Raw genomic sequence first — 14,984 nt, forward strand, 5'->3', positions numbered from 1 at the left:
TAGGCTGTTTTAGAACATCATTTTGCACTTGCTAAGTCCCTTGTTTTTGGGCCTCAGTCCAAGTCAAGTGCCAGGTCTGTGACTCACAAGTCCAAGTCAAGTCTAAGTCAAGTCCAACTTTGCTTTGTATTTTCAAGTACAAAATTAAAGCCGCAAGCGGCATCCAACGGCCCTCGCGGGCTGCCGGCCTTCCGACTCTGCTCTCTGCATTTTACAGAGATGGCGCTAACGTAATTGTCTAAGAACTAAGACAGCGACACATTGTACATGTTCAATGCTGTGCTTAACCAGTGCAAATGAACACAAATGTGGGTCGAATGTGCGGCTCCAGCGCACAGAGACCGTGACACTTGGAATAAAAATATGGATAACTTTTGATGCTCCGCTTGTGTAGATGATTTTCCCAAAATATGAGCTTGATCGAGCTATTGCCCACAGAGGAGTTCATTAAAGTGTGAAGCATAAATGTGAACATTTCAAGGATTTGGCGTTTTTCCCATTTGTGACATATATTTGCGGCTCTACCGCACAGAGACCCTAGTACTTAAAATCAAAATATGGATAACTTTTGATGCCCCGCTTGTGTAGATGATTCTCCCCAAATATGAACTTGATCGGGTATTCGCCCTAGGAGGAGTTTGTTAAAGTGTGAAGCGTAAAAATGTGGTCATTTTAGAGATTTTGCGGTTTCCCCATAGGGATAACATGGGATGTTTCTGTCATCGCTACGGCTACGCTTTACCAAATATGACTTTGGTGATGGCAAATGAGAATTGTGTGCAAAATATCATGTCATTTGGAAAAACTCTTGTTTATAGGCCACTCTGAAAGCCAAATAGTCCAAATTCTGCGAAAAGTTTGCGGCTCAGCTGCACAGAGACCGTAAATGTTATCCATAAAATTTGAATAACTTTAGATGCCCCACTTGTCTAGAGGACGTACACCGATTTTGAGATTGGTGGGCCAAACGCACTAGGAGGAGTTTGTTAAAGTGTGAAGCGTAAATGTGAACATTTCAAGGATTTGGCGTTTTTCCCATTTGTGACAGTATATCTGCAGCTCCACGGCACAGAGACCGTACCACTTAAAATCAAAATATGGATAACTTTTGATGCCCCGTTTGTGTAGATGATTTTCCCCAAATATGAGTTTGATCGGACAATCGCCCTAGGAGGAGTTTGTCAAAGTGTGAAGCGTAAAAATGTGGTGATTTGAGCGATTTTGCGATTTTCCCATAAGGATAACATGGGATGTTTCTGTCATCGCTACGGTTACGCTGTACAAAATATGACTTTGGCTCTTATACTTGTATGATCAGGATGGCAAATTAGAATTTAGTGCAAAATGTCATGTCATTTGGAAAAACTCTATTGTTTATAGGCCACTCTGAAGGCCAAATAGTCAGAATTCTGGGAAACGTTTGCGGCTCCGTCGCACAGAGACCGTAAAAGTTATCCTTAAAATTTGGATAACTTTAGATGCACCACTTGTCTAGAGGACGTACACCGATTTTGAGGTTGGTGGGCAAAACGCACTAGGAGGAGTTCGTTAAAGTGTGAAACATAAAAATGTGGATATTTGAGAGATTTTGCGGTTTTCCCATAGGGATAACATGGGAGGTTTCTGTCATCGCTACGACTACGCCGTAAAAAATACGTTATTTGTCTGATTGGCTTTTTTGATCGGGACGCCAAAATAGAATTTTGGGTAAAGTTTAGAACATTTTGGTAAAACTAATTTTTGACCTTCAATGTTAATTTAAAGTTCACTCTGTAGGGGGCGCTATCGCGCCCATTTCAATTTTGTCATCATAAACTGGTCCAAACTAGAAAGTTTAACAACTGATTCAAATTTGGTCCTAATCGGACTCATTTTGATCAAATGGGAGCAATTTTTAGATCTGCAATATTCCAAAATAAGTTGTCCAACTTTGCGGCTGCGCCGCACACAGACCGTAAAAGGTATCTCAAAAAATTGGATAACTTTAGATGCCCCACTTGTCCAGAGGACGTACGCAGATTTTGAAGTCGGTGGGCAAAACGCCCTAGGAGGAGTTCGTCAAAGTTTGACGTGAACAAAATGGCTAACACAGCGTGTTTTCATTTTCAAAGGAAGATGGCGGCCATAGGGTTAGTCTGGGGGCGTGGCCACAATGATTTTTTTTTTTTGTCCTCACGAGAGGAATGCGTGTCCCGAATTTCGTAGCTTTACGCCAATGTTGACCTCGGGGCGTCTCCCATAGGCGCAATGTATTTTGACTTTTGTCGGTGGCGCTGTCGCGCCATTTTTTAACGAAAAAAAAATGGCCCAGAAAAAACAAAATTTTTCGCCGATTCTGAATTTTGGGCAAAGTTTGGTGAGTTTTTGAGCATGTTCAGGGGGTCAAATTAGAGATCAAAGCGCTGAAGAAGAACAAGAAAAATAATAAAAATAAAAATAATAATATTTTTAGCAAAAACAATATAGCCGTTTCCACTATAACAACAAATTATACATCGTTTGAAAGCTCTAAGCCTTCCCGATGCCGGGATGGAATCATCATTACGAGCGCTTACGCGCTCGTCACTCCCTATTCCGTCTGGATGCCCACTCCCCATAGACTTCCATTGATTTGAGCAGATACAAGCATGGCCCATGCCTGCGGCATGGATTCTCGCGTACGGGACGATGCCAGGAGTGATTTTGGAGGAATGCAGCGCTTCGCGCTGCTGTTGTCAACAATGAGTGAGTCTACAAGTCCACACCGCGGCCGTCAAATACTGCAACCCAATAAAATAAGATGGCTACATATTTAGGCCTGAGTACAACTAAATCAAAATGTGTTTTGTAAAGGCTCTCCAACACCCTAAAGTAAATACTGTAACTTATGTAACGTTCAAGTGAAATGCAGTAACTTGGTCAGCATATCATGTCCTAGCATTTAACACACTGTGAAAAGCCTCCAGCTAATGGCAACCATGTGAAACATGCATCTCAAGTGTCATCCATATATATAGCTATATGTGAGTGGGCAACCAGTGACCAGTCACAAAAAACATTGTCACTGTAACCCACGAGAAGCACTTAATGCCACACATTCTGGAAAACAATAACAACATATTCATAATTTGTCATTTTTTTATTCATAAACAAATTGAAAGTCCCTTTTGACACAGTGGAAGTAAATTACACATGTGTTTTCAAGTACTTATTACATACCAAATGAATAACAATAAAAAGCTAAGAAGGGTTAACTAGTGCTTAAGAGGATTATTGCAAAAACTCAGCAAAAGGCTATTGTGGTCAGAAATGTAATACAAATAGTGACGTGTGCAAACCAATGGCATCTACACTGACATATAACATAATAATGCTATATTGATCAAGTTCCTAGGGCCAGCCCAAGACTGTTTAGTTTAAATGCAAAACTGACACACTTTTGTCATTTTATAGAGGAAAGTTAGATTTACTGAGCTGGATGTAAAACGGTTTGAGCTGTTTTTTTTGTTCTTATTTTGCACTTTGCAACTTTGGCAACTGAACTATTTAATAGGCAATTGGAAAAGGAATGAAATGACAAGCTGTTCAAAGTTATGTAGCTTGGCATCTGGGTTAATTTTAGTAACTTATTATGTAAAACACAAATTCCTTGCTACTGGATGTAACTTAATTTGTATAGACATCAAACTTCAAGTGTTTCAAAGAAAGTTGGAAGATACTGGTGCTTTTAAAATATGAATGCGGGCAAAAAATAAAGTGGAAAACTCCATCACATATTAGTCTTTTATGAGTGTTAAACTGCATGATGTAATTTAAAGGCTGTAGCGTATTGTTTCCATACTCACAAAATAAAAAAAGTCTTGGGAATAGGATTCTTTTTAGGTGAATGTGAAGGTGATAGAAAAATATTGGGTAAAACAGGTACATTTAAAGGCCAACTTGTCAACACTGAGCCACATTTTCTGAACTTGTTCTAAAGGAGATTCATACATATGTTGTCAGCTTTCTGGTAAATAACACAAGGCATGTTTAAGTTGTTGTGATGGTTCTACGGTGCAGCTCCAGACCTTTTATTTTGGAGGAGCTAGTGCCTTCCATTGGGGTGCTCACATAACATGGTGTTTTTAGAGCCATTAAAGAAACATATTATCCTTTTTTCAGGTAGTATTGAACGATAGCATAAGTAGATCCTCATTTTACATTTTGTTCATTGTAAACTGCAATATTGATCAAAACTGACTTCGTAACAGAAACCGGTCCACTGACTTCCTGTTCAAGTCTGCATAACTGATAAGCCCCGCCTCTTCATAGTAACGTTTCTCCGTAATAAGCAGCTGATTTTACTTTACACTCTTATTTTTGAAAAGTGGCTATGTGACATTTAACAACCCTAAACATATCACTCTGATATTGACATTGACCATCCCACGGGGGCTGACAAGGAAAATAAGAGCTTTACTTGACTATAGATATTGTACGTAAATGACTTTGTAGCAAAACACTGTGCGACAATCTATCGTGGAACTATTGTAACAGCTGCATCTCCTGTTGTTCTCAAACGATGTCTTTATGACTTTATGTGAAGCAACAACGTGCAGAGACAGTTGTGTTCGGCAACGGTTTAGAAGGCAAACTTCAGACGGTGTTTTAGGGGTTCACACGTGGAACTAAACCTGGACTAGACCAGTGCCAGACACTTGTTCAGACTTCCTAGCTTGCCATTATTTGGTCCTGGTTTGATGCTAGTTTAGTCCTGATGTAGACTTGGTTTTGGTCACGTTCTAGTCCTGGTTTAGCCCTGGTCTAATCATGATGTAGTTAAAGTTTTGTTGTTGTCTATGTGCAAGTATGAACCCTTATAGGACTAGTCTTCCTTTAGTTAAGGCGCTACTTAGAAAGGCAAATATCATGTTTCTCTATAGGTCTAGACATTTTAGAACCTGTTTATTTTGACTACTAATGTGATCAAAACTAATCTTTATGCCACGTGAGCACTATACTGTTGTTAAACTAGATGTTGGTGGACTTGTTGATTTGTTTTCAGGGGGTAAGTGTGAATCTTGAACGCTAATAAGACTATCGTGCAGTGTTACTTGTCCTTGTTGGAGGTCATACAATAATATCCAACAGAACTAACATACCAGTTTTTGAAGCGAGACAACTATGTAAGGTCTGAATAAAATAATAGTTGACATGTTTTTACACCAACATGCTATGTGCAGACAATTCATTACACTGGAAAATACAAGTTGCATAATCTTAACTTAAGCGATATCAAAATATTTAGGTGAAATATCTTACACCTGTACACATTTACAAGTACTTAAAATCTGCAATTTGTGATTAATGCTGTTACTAAAGGTTGTGTGATTTGTAAAGTTTTGTGTTTTTTCTTTCGTTTGCTCAGAGTTTTACACTGGCTGTTGGTATGTGGCGTTTCAGGGTGAAAGGTCACGTCAGATCATATGGTTCGCATCTGGCCACATCAGCAGCACGTCCTCTGAGACTCTGAGGCCTGCCGCCCGATTTTAAAAGTCTTTCCCGGGCTCCCTCCAGCGGCGTCTGCGGCGGGGATTCGCTTACCTGGAGAGGGAAACAGAAATTCAGAAATGGATACAACAAATCCCATTCCAGCTACAGGTTACACAGACTTGCTATAATGTTACCAGACGATGTGACAGCAGTCTTGAAATGAATCCGAGGCATGCTGTAGTGTGAAATTGACTTCTTGTCTGTTGTTACATTATCACATTGATATTTAATCATTTTAGTCACCTGATACACTAGCTTGAAAAATACTACGGGTGAAATGATACAAAAGTCAGTTGAATTGTGCCACATTTCATGAGTGTGTGCATATATTTTGTGCATTCTTAAAGGCGCAATGGACGGTTTTTCTGCGATTTGAGAACGCAGGCGGAAGTGCCCATGCCACTCCCCCGTGCAGACTGATACAACACACACGTGCGTTTGTTTATTAGCGCGACGGATCGCATCTCATCTCTCGTCTCCCGTAGATTTCCGTCTACTTCTGAGTCAGCTCGAACTGTCTTTCTCCGTCTTCATTTTGTCCCGTACACTGAGGAAACTATGTTATGATAGATCCATGCGCTTAGACACGTGGAAACGTGGGGACGAGCCACACGCGGCTGCAGGTGAGCGGTAGGTGCGTTTTATGATTGATATGTGGCAGGACTAATCGGCAGTCCACGCCACGAGGAAATAAGACTCAGATTTGGGTCCAAAAAATCGTCCATTCAACCTTCAAGCAGCAAGAGGAAGGAAGTGCACTGTTAGCATGCTAATGTTTGTAAGCTTTACCGTGACTGTTAAAGTGCCTCTGACATGTTGGTTGACTCATTGAACTTAAAGGCAGTTAAGATAAATATATTTAGAATTTTGATCAAAATTGCAAACGGATTTATAAATTTCACTTCCTGTTTTGAACTATTATTTGACTGATAAAAATATAAGAGAGCATATGTATTTTGTTGAATTAATGTTTAGAATGTGAAAAACTTTCTTTGTGAACATAAACCTTGGACGGAATGAGTGTCCCAAGTGTGATGTCATTTCCTGTCATTTTTCTACCGATTTTTCGACTTTTTTCCACAAATACCTACTCAATTGGTGTAAAACCAGAATTTATATGCGCAACAGGTATATAATACACCAAATAAAGTCAAATTTTGAAAATTGTAAAAACCTGTCATACGGACCTTAATTCTGCTTATGGTGGTGAAAAATTTAGACAGCTGTAAATAGTTTCAAATTAACTAGTTCTGTTTTTCACGCTTTTAAGAAGGTAAAAAAACAGTTACGGCGCCTTTAATTTCCTGTTATGTGGTTGTCAACGATGCAAACATTTACAGTGAAAAGTAAATGCAATTCCAAATACTATAGTAAGAATAATGGGAGTGTCTACAGAGCCGCTGCGTGCGGCCAAAACTGCCATGTTATTTTGTGCCGCGGCTCCTGAAACTGCTGCGCTATTTGACCGCGCCGTTTTAGACCGTGCCGGGTTAGGGTTAGGGTAAGGGTAAGGGTTAGCCATGAGGCTATATGGCAGTGCCACGGTTCCTGAAACTGCTGGGCCATTTGACCACGGCTCTGCAGGCACGGCCAATAATAATATTTCTAGTGATTATGCGCATCTGTCGACAAACAATAAACCTGGCCTCTTAATGACAACCTGGGGAATCTTAGCGCAGATGAGTCCAAGAGGCTAAATCACACTCACTTATCTCTATAAACGCCTCGTGGATGTTAATGGCATTTTTGGCACTGGTTTCCACAAAGATGGCATGGATGGAGTCCGCGTAATCCTTGGCATCTTTCTCTGGTACTTCTCTGAACAAGCAAAAAAGCAAACGTCAAATATGTTTCGAGTGTTAAAAGTTTTAAGGATACCAGCAGGCTACGATAGCGCTAATGAGATGGCGAGAAACAATAAAAAAGTTTACCTAGCGTCGGTGAGATCACATTTGTTGCCGGCGATTGCGACCACAATATTTGGAGGTCCATGTTGCCGTAGTTCCTTCACCCAGTTCTTCAATGTTTGAAACGACTCCTGGAGACATAGCACACAATATACAGCACACGTTGTTGTAGTTTGTTTAATCAACATGAATCATACAACTTAAAGGAAACGTTTTATGCATTATTTGTATCGTTATTGGTCTTTAAACATCCTCTTGAGTATGTCTGCTTTAGCATCACATGTTTTGGAACTTTTTCTACAATCAGTCATGCATTTCCCATGTCAGGAATTGAGTTAGAGCTCCGTCTACTGGCTGCAGATGAAATAACTCGGGGGAGAAAAAAGTTCCGCACTGTCTGCATCTAGTTATAACATATTTTAAATGGTCTTAATATGTCGCTCCAATGCATTTTGCACTTGAAACAGACAAATGAATACCAGCGATGTGCCAAAGGTTTTGTGAGAGCACGTTACAAGTTACAGTCGCAGGTAAAACTTGACCTCCTACTGACCTTCTCCTTTTATGGTTTGAAAATCAGATAGATAGTGCGGCAGCTAATTAAACACAAGAAAAGACAATTACCTCTTTTGTGATATCGTACACAATAATGGCTGCCGCTGACCCTCTGTAGTACATCGGCGCCAAGGCTCTGAACTGTGGGAAAAAGATAAATGTTATTTAATGCGTGTAAAAGTATTATAGTGTAATATACAATTTACACTATAAAGACAAGACAAAATAGTTCTTATAATACCCTCAAATTAAGTGAAAAAAGATATTCACACACAATTTCAGCCTTTGTATTTCAACCAAGAGACCATCAATTTCAAAGTCTTTCCACGTGGACCTCACACATGTGGTAACCATCAGGGAAAGATGAGCACAATGTGTCAGAAGTTGTTAACGTTTGGATATTTATGGCAGACTTTACATTTGATCTTAACTCAATACATCGCACAGGCACGGATAATCAGAACAACATGTGCACATTTCAGAATCCACTGGCGCTGTGATGGGAAGATGGCCGCTCGTATATAACAGACGCGTCGGTATGTCCCTGGTAAAATACTTTAGCGATTCTGGGCCGGAATGGGGCGCAGCTATTAGTATTTGAAAAGATCGGGATTACGACAGAAGGGACGTGGCCTTGCACAATCATTATATAAATCAATCATTTTAGTAAGCTAAGCTATCGAGTTCAACGCTAAGGAAGAGGCTCGCTTTTCAATACTGACTTAAAAATAAACACTGCTTTCAATCAAAATACACAAAGAAATAGCAGTCTGTGCCGTCTTAATATTATTTCTCATGAATCAAACTTGTCCTATGATGTAATCTTTTTTCAGTATTGATACTTCAAATGAGTATCTACCAGTTTTAATAACAAATTTGAGAATCGATTGGTTTTACTGAGTCCAAAATCAAAGAAAATGATTTGTTATTATAATTTTGAAGCCAAAAGGTATAAACTTGCATTCCTTTAAAGTAATTCATATGTTTTATACTTGCAAATTGTACATTCAATTTCTACACTTTTTCATTGGTAAAAAATACATTATTTTCAGTAACCACAGCAAATCATATTAGCATTTTTAGACTGTAAATTAATGCATATTTTTTTTATGGCAGATGCCCTTCCATATACAATGATGATAAATGATACTTTGGCCTGTGATTATAAGAAACACTACTGTATTTCTGCTTTGACGACTGCTTTGTCCTTTTCTTTATATACACAGTCTATTTCTTATCCTTCCAAAAATGTGAAATCAACAGCTATGTTACCACACGTGTCCTGCATTATCTAATGATATTTATTTGAAAAGCAGAGGGTCCCTGAAAGTCCTTCACTACGACTAACCTCGCTGTCCTGCCAGCTCTATTTTCCTTTACAATATGATGGAATAAACTGTCCATCTCGGAGCGACACTCTTACTTCAGTGCACATTCCACATAATTATAGTTGATGTTGGCTAAAAACCACTCAACGGGATCCAACATTTGAGCTATTTGGCAACTAAGCTGGGAAGAGAAGTCTTTTTACACAGGCTGCAAGACTTCCATTCCTGTGTGGTCTAGCGCTGCTTCAACCCAAGAGCAATCAGGCCAACTCCAGCATACAGAAGCCAACAGAAAAGCCCAAGTGATGCCCAATCTTCTCTGACTAATTACCATAACCACATGTTTAGTGCCTAATGAAAGAGGCTCGCAGTGTAATATTTGTTTTGAATAAGGGCTTGTACAGGACGCTGACAGCTCGGCTCACAGAAGAGTCGTCTGCAGATCGCGCGGCACTCTTTGCAGTTCTGTCTTCTCCACTCGCTTGTTCCCATTTGTCATTTCAACGGATTTGGAGACTCCATAAATCGTCTGAGGTTAGCAAAGAAGCCGAACGAATCCATGTAGTAGACAATTTTGGATGACGATGTAGACGGCGTCTGGGTACATGTGCAATGTGTCTGTGTGTGTTGATAGATTTCAATTATTTGGATTATTTTTTTCATTTATTTTCTTAGCAGCAACTCTGGGTCTAAAGTTGGGTACACACTAGGACAGACTGTTCTGTTCTCACTAAAGTTTCAATACAAACATACATATCATTATACTTTTAAATTATGTTCATTCAGTACAAGTTTCTGAGCTATACACTTAATTAACTGCTGAAGCAGAAAAAGCGAGTTATTAATAAATCAATGAGAAATGCATGTGGACTTCTGCTAAGAATTTAAAATGGAGTAGTTCTGTGCTGTCCGGTGGAAGAGTGGTTAAAGCGGCAGCACACATGCCAGGCTCCACGTTGAGCCGGCCTCAGAGTCATGAGTTTGCCATCCGGCGAGTTCCATCTCAAGATCTTTGTGCTAGTCTTGGTCAGGACTACCGTAGCTGGATGATTTTACCTTTGGTGCATGTTTTGGGTTAATGGGAGAAACTGGAGCACCCGGAAAACCCCCAAACACGGGGAATAAAAAGGCAAACTCCACACAGAAAGGCCTGATCTGGCCTGGAAGTCAGAGGTGATTGTGCTAGCCACTCTGCCACCGTGCCGTATAACAATGCTGCTAGCTATAAAACATTATCCAAGACCTGCCTGTGCTACTTTCTCTAAAACTCCAAAATAGACTACACTCAAAGGGATGAAGCGGCTCAAGAGCGGCAGCGCGTCTCAGATAAGTCCCCAGCAACAGCACACCCCGGTGGGCAGAGACAGCTCCAGTTTCAGCCGCCCTCATCTTATCTTAAACTGACCAGTGTTGTCGTCCTCTCTGAGCCACAAAAACACCAGGCCCCAGGGGAACCAGGATAAAAGACATCTTATCTGACCTCTCTTGAGAAAAGCAGAAGGACACACTAGAAGGGAAGTGATGAGAAATGTCTACAGCTGGTTGAGTCAAAGGAGAAAGTAGAAGCCTATAAAAATACCCACTAAGGCCTTGTGTATGCAAAGTATTGTTTGGTATTTGAGTTTAAACACTAGGGTTTAACATTCTGAGCCCTTAATCCTGAACATGTGTGTGAAAAAATCTCTTGCAACATGTGTGAAGCAATTCTGTTAACCGCTTGTTTACAACTTAATTCAAGGTCTTGACCATGTTATGGTACTTAAAGGATAAATATTAAGCAATATTTGTAATGTTAAGGGCTTTAAATGTGATATTGAGAGTACCACTCTTTGGCCTCTCATGTTGTAGTTTCCCCACATTAGAAATCGAGTTAGACTTCCATTTACTGGCAGCAGAGGGATTTAGAAAGGGGAGATAACAAATCCTAGCTTGCCCCCGACATGTTAACACGGGCATGCAGTTGTAATTAAACTGGTGATATTAATGATGGACTTAACAATGTTAGAACATGATTAAAAGCTCAAAAAAGTCAATTTTAAAGCATTTATAAAAAAATATAGGACTACAATATATTGAAATGTAATTTTTGCAACTTACATTTTTTTTTATTTTTACTTGATTGCTTTTACTACAACTGCAACGGGTTAGAGACTTGAACGTTAACTAAAGACAGGTAGACTAGGTGGGTAACACGTTTGATATAGTTTACAAAAATATATATATCATTCTAACATTATTGTGGGAAGACGATGTCAATAATTGCCAACCTTCACTGCAAGTACTACATGGGGTCAAATCTTAGTGAAGAATATATAACATTATAATCATAACAAACATTTTACTTTCAAAAACTTAAAAAAATAAATACTCGCCATCCCCTTGACAAAAACCTCATTGTGAACTTAAAGTAAACCTCGAGGAATGCCTACATGACAAGAATGCTTTGAAAATGAAGGCGCGAGACTAGAAAGAGTGGCAGGTCAAAGGGTAAAGTTAACATAAAGGACAAATTATAGCAGACTAGAAAATGTTCCAGTAGATTAAGCAAAACTCATTGTTCTCTAAATACCACTTGACTCACTGTAAGGGGGGCCGGGATCCTAAAACTCTCACTCCTCAACGGCACAGACCCGCTTATACAAAGGTATGCATTGCCCCCTATCAGAAAAAATGTACCACTGCACAACACTTTTGACATTTTTCTCATAACAAAAAGACTAAGAATAGTAATGTAATGCAAAGGTATAATGTATGTGAACTGTGAAGGCAACAGTGGGACAAGTACTTACCCGCTCCTGCCCCGCTGTGTCCCAGATCAGAAACTTGTGCAGCTCATTTTGGTATTGCACGGTCTTTGTCATAAAGGATGCCCTTGAAAATAAAAAAAAAGTATTAACAACACATTCCATTCCTTGCTGGAAATGCAAAAAAGCTACAGTATCGCGCAAATCAAATCATCGGATACATTTGTGTCATTATTGTGGCACACATTGTCAGCAGAGGTTTACATAGTTTGTTCTTGAGTTTTGAAAGTGTCCTTTTTCTGGTGGCTGCTCGTCTCCATGAAGATGTTATTGCTTTGAAACATTCTTTGAAAGTATGTTCCACAGTAGGCTTTATTTGCATTTATAGAATCGCAGTACAGATGTAAAGACTATTAAGTTAATAATTGTGATTATTCAGGTCACAATATAATCGTAAGAACAAACATAATATTATTCATGACCATTTCAGAAGCAAAATTAAGTATTTCCAAACTCATTCTATAGACCAAAAGATTATCTAAATTTTAAAGTACTTTTCATCTGGCTGTTTTTGTCACATTAACTAAGTTCGATTTTATAAAGCTGGTCAAAACTTAATAGGAATAGTAATGTGTCAGACAATGGAAATGAAAGAAAATGTAAAGATGTCACTGTTGTTTTGGTCTCCGTAATCGTGAATATCCGTTAAATCGTGGAGCAAACTCATGTACTGTATTCCAGCAACTTTTTCCATACGACATGTTTAGAAACTTAAAGACACAAGTATAATGTGCAATACTGAAATAATCATGTGCAATTCTGTGACATATTGTAAATCATTCCTGTGCAATATTTTCTGTCCATATAACAGCTTTAAATAAGAGTGTTATTATTAAGATTGTAAGAGTTATTTCTACGTTATTTGTTTCATTACTTCTGTGCCTAATCTGTTTCTGTACCTAATATGTGTTGCAACAGTGGAATTTCCCCATACAAATAAAGGGTTATCTTATATTATCGTTTAATTTGTTTGATGCTTGTAAAGTATAATTTTGTAATAGAATAATTTGCATCTGTTAATAACTTGTTGTGTGATGAGTTTGTGAATCTCTATTAGGGACTAATAACTAATATATAATGACTAATTGTTTACAAGCTTGAATTAACATTTCACGAATTAGGTTTACAAATTAAATGTACATTATACCATAAGTCGCTACACTAAGAGTAAAATGTACTGTGTCAGAGAAGTTCATGTCAGAAGAAGGAAATGACTAATATGTCCAAGAAAAACTCAATGACACATATTTGAAAGTGGAACTGAGTAGAGACAAACCCGATAGTGGGGTTGATATTTGGGTCGAAGCTGTCCTCCACAAATCGCCAAACGATACTTGACTTTCCAACCCCAGTCTCCTGCAAACGTGCAAAAGAACATGTTAGATTGGGAAAAAAAATCAAAAATCAAGCATTTCATTTTGTTAAACAACAATCTAGATTTCTAATGATACAAAGACTACAAGGCAACTTAGTATCAAGCTAATTTAATGACTCCATCATCATTATTGTCAGTAATTTCCACTACGCATTATCTTGATGACTTACTGGTAATTCATATTTAATGATACTCCATTTACAAGTTTACCATGAGACAGAGTGTAAAATGAGCCGTGGTGTAAGCGATACAGAAAGTAGACAATTTAACATGACAAAGAAAGTGCATTAATCATGAGAAGACTCTGACTTACCCCCAGGAGACACACTTTTAACTCTCTTAGTGTCATACCCATCAGCTCTCTGGAAATTAGTTAGTTATTGTAAGGAGCATTTGCAGCTTTCCCTTGACAAGTTTAGTTCTGTGGGGGGGAATCCTTCAGGTGGTCGTTAATTAAATGCAATTCTACTTCATCGTGGTTAAAGTCGGATTACGTATTCCCCTGTACAAGAGCCGTAAAACGCAGATTAATGAGCAGAATCCATCATCTTGTGAATGTTGTAAACAGCAGCTATCTGGGGCTAGCACTCACTTCGCTCCGCTGCCATCTTGGATTACGGCATGAGGTCACGTGACTGCGTCGGCTTTTTTGTTGTTGTTGGTGCGAATTGTATGAAAGTGCAAACCCGGAGGCTGCACTCAGAGGCCTGCACTGAGAGGGACGCGCTGTAGGAACTTTTTTTTGGTTCCTGGTGCTTTCTTCTTTCAAAATTAAAACCAGTAGCGAGGACCAATTTAAAACAAAATATTATATATTTTGAGTCCCCAAAATGTTGCATGAAACAGGAACTTGAAATGTATGAATAGATGACTATAGATCATAGTTGTAAGGATCATAGTTGTATTTTGATAATTGTGATGATGATCATGCTCATTTTCTGAACTACACAGACTCTAAGACACATAATTTCATTATTGAATCACAAAGTATTTCAGATTTTCATCCATAACAGGCTTTACTGGTAAGCCCTCAGTCACCATGGTTAAAATTGTATTTGTATTTATCCTAACTTGATTGATTAGTCAGTTAGACCCACTTTCAGTCCCTGTCACTATTTGAACACAATGAAACTGAAACTACCTTTACTTTTCTGACTGAGAACTTTACAGTTTTTGTAGTGATTCATGATTTCTGAATATGCATATTCAATATACAGCATATTTAGATTGTAGTAAGATTGTTGATACTGTTCTGAGTTTAATTAAATGAATACATATTTTTTCACAAATAATGACACATTTAGATTAATATAATGCCCGATAGAAATTGTTAATATTCGATAAGTAATAGTAGCACTAGATGGACACATAATTCAGCATTGTGTTTCAGTTTAGTTCCCTGCCAGTGACACACATAATTCAAAATCATCGATAAAGGCAAACTGGAGTAATGTCTATAAATATTTATCTTAAAAGATTTGCGTGTTTAATAAAACAGCAGCGC

General features: G+C 38.6%; 1 protein-coding gene across 1 annotated transcript; it reads right to left on the reverse strand.

The window, feature by feature from the left end:
* Positions 1-5,387: 5,387 nt before the first annotated feature.
* rab22a (RAB22A, member RAS oncogene family) lies at positions 5,388-14,113 on the reverse strand. The gene is made up of 7 exons (XM_072451801.1): positions 13,794-14,113; positions 13,382-13,461; positions 12,091-12,172; positions 8,043-8,114; positions 7,443-7,549; positions 7,220-7,329; positions 5,388-5,562 (listed from the first exon to the last, which is right to left on the reverse strand). The coding sequence occupies exons 1-7, from the start codon at positions 13,833-13,835 to the stop codon at positions 5,465-5,467; spliced, it is 591 nt and encodes a 196-aa protein (XP_072307902.1). The 5' UTR covers positions 13,836-14,113; the 3' UTR covers positions 5,388-5,464.
* Positions 14,114-14,984: the final 871 nt, after the last annotated feature.

Source organism: Eucyclogobius newberryi, unplaced genomic scaffold, assembly GCF_026437365.1.
Source record: "Eucyclogobius newberryi isolate DKJ021-1_F unplaced genomic scaffold, fEucNew1.0.hap1 SCAF_19, whole genome shotgun sequence".
NCBI lineage: Eukaryota > Metazoa > Chordata > Actinopteri > Gobiiformes > Gobiidae > Eucyclogobius > Eucyclogobius newberryi.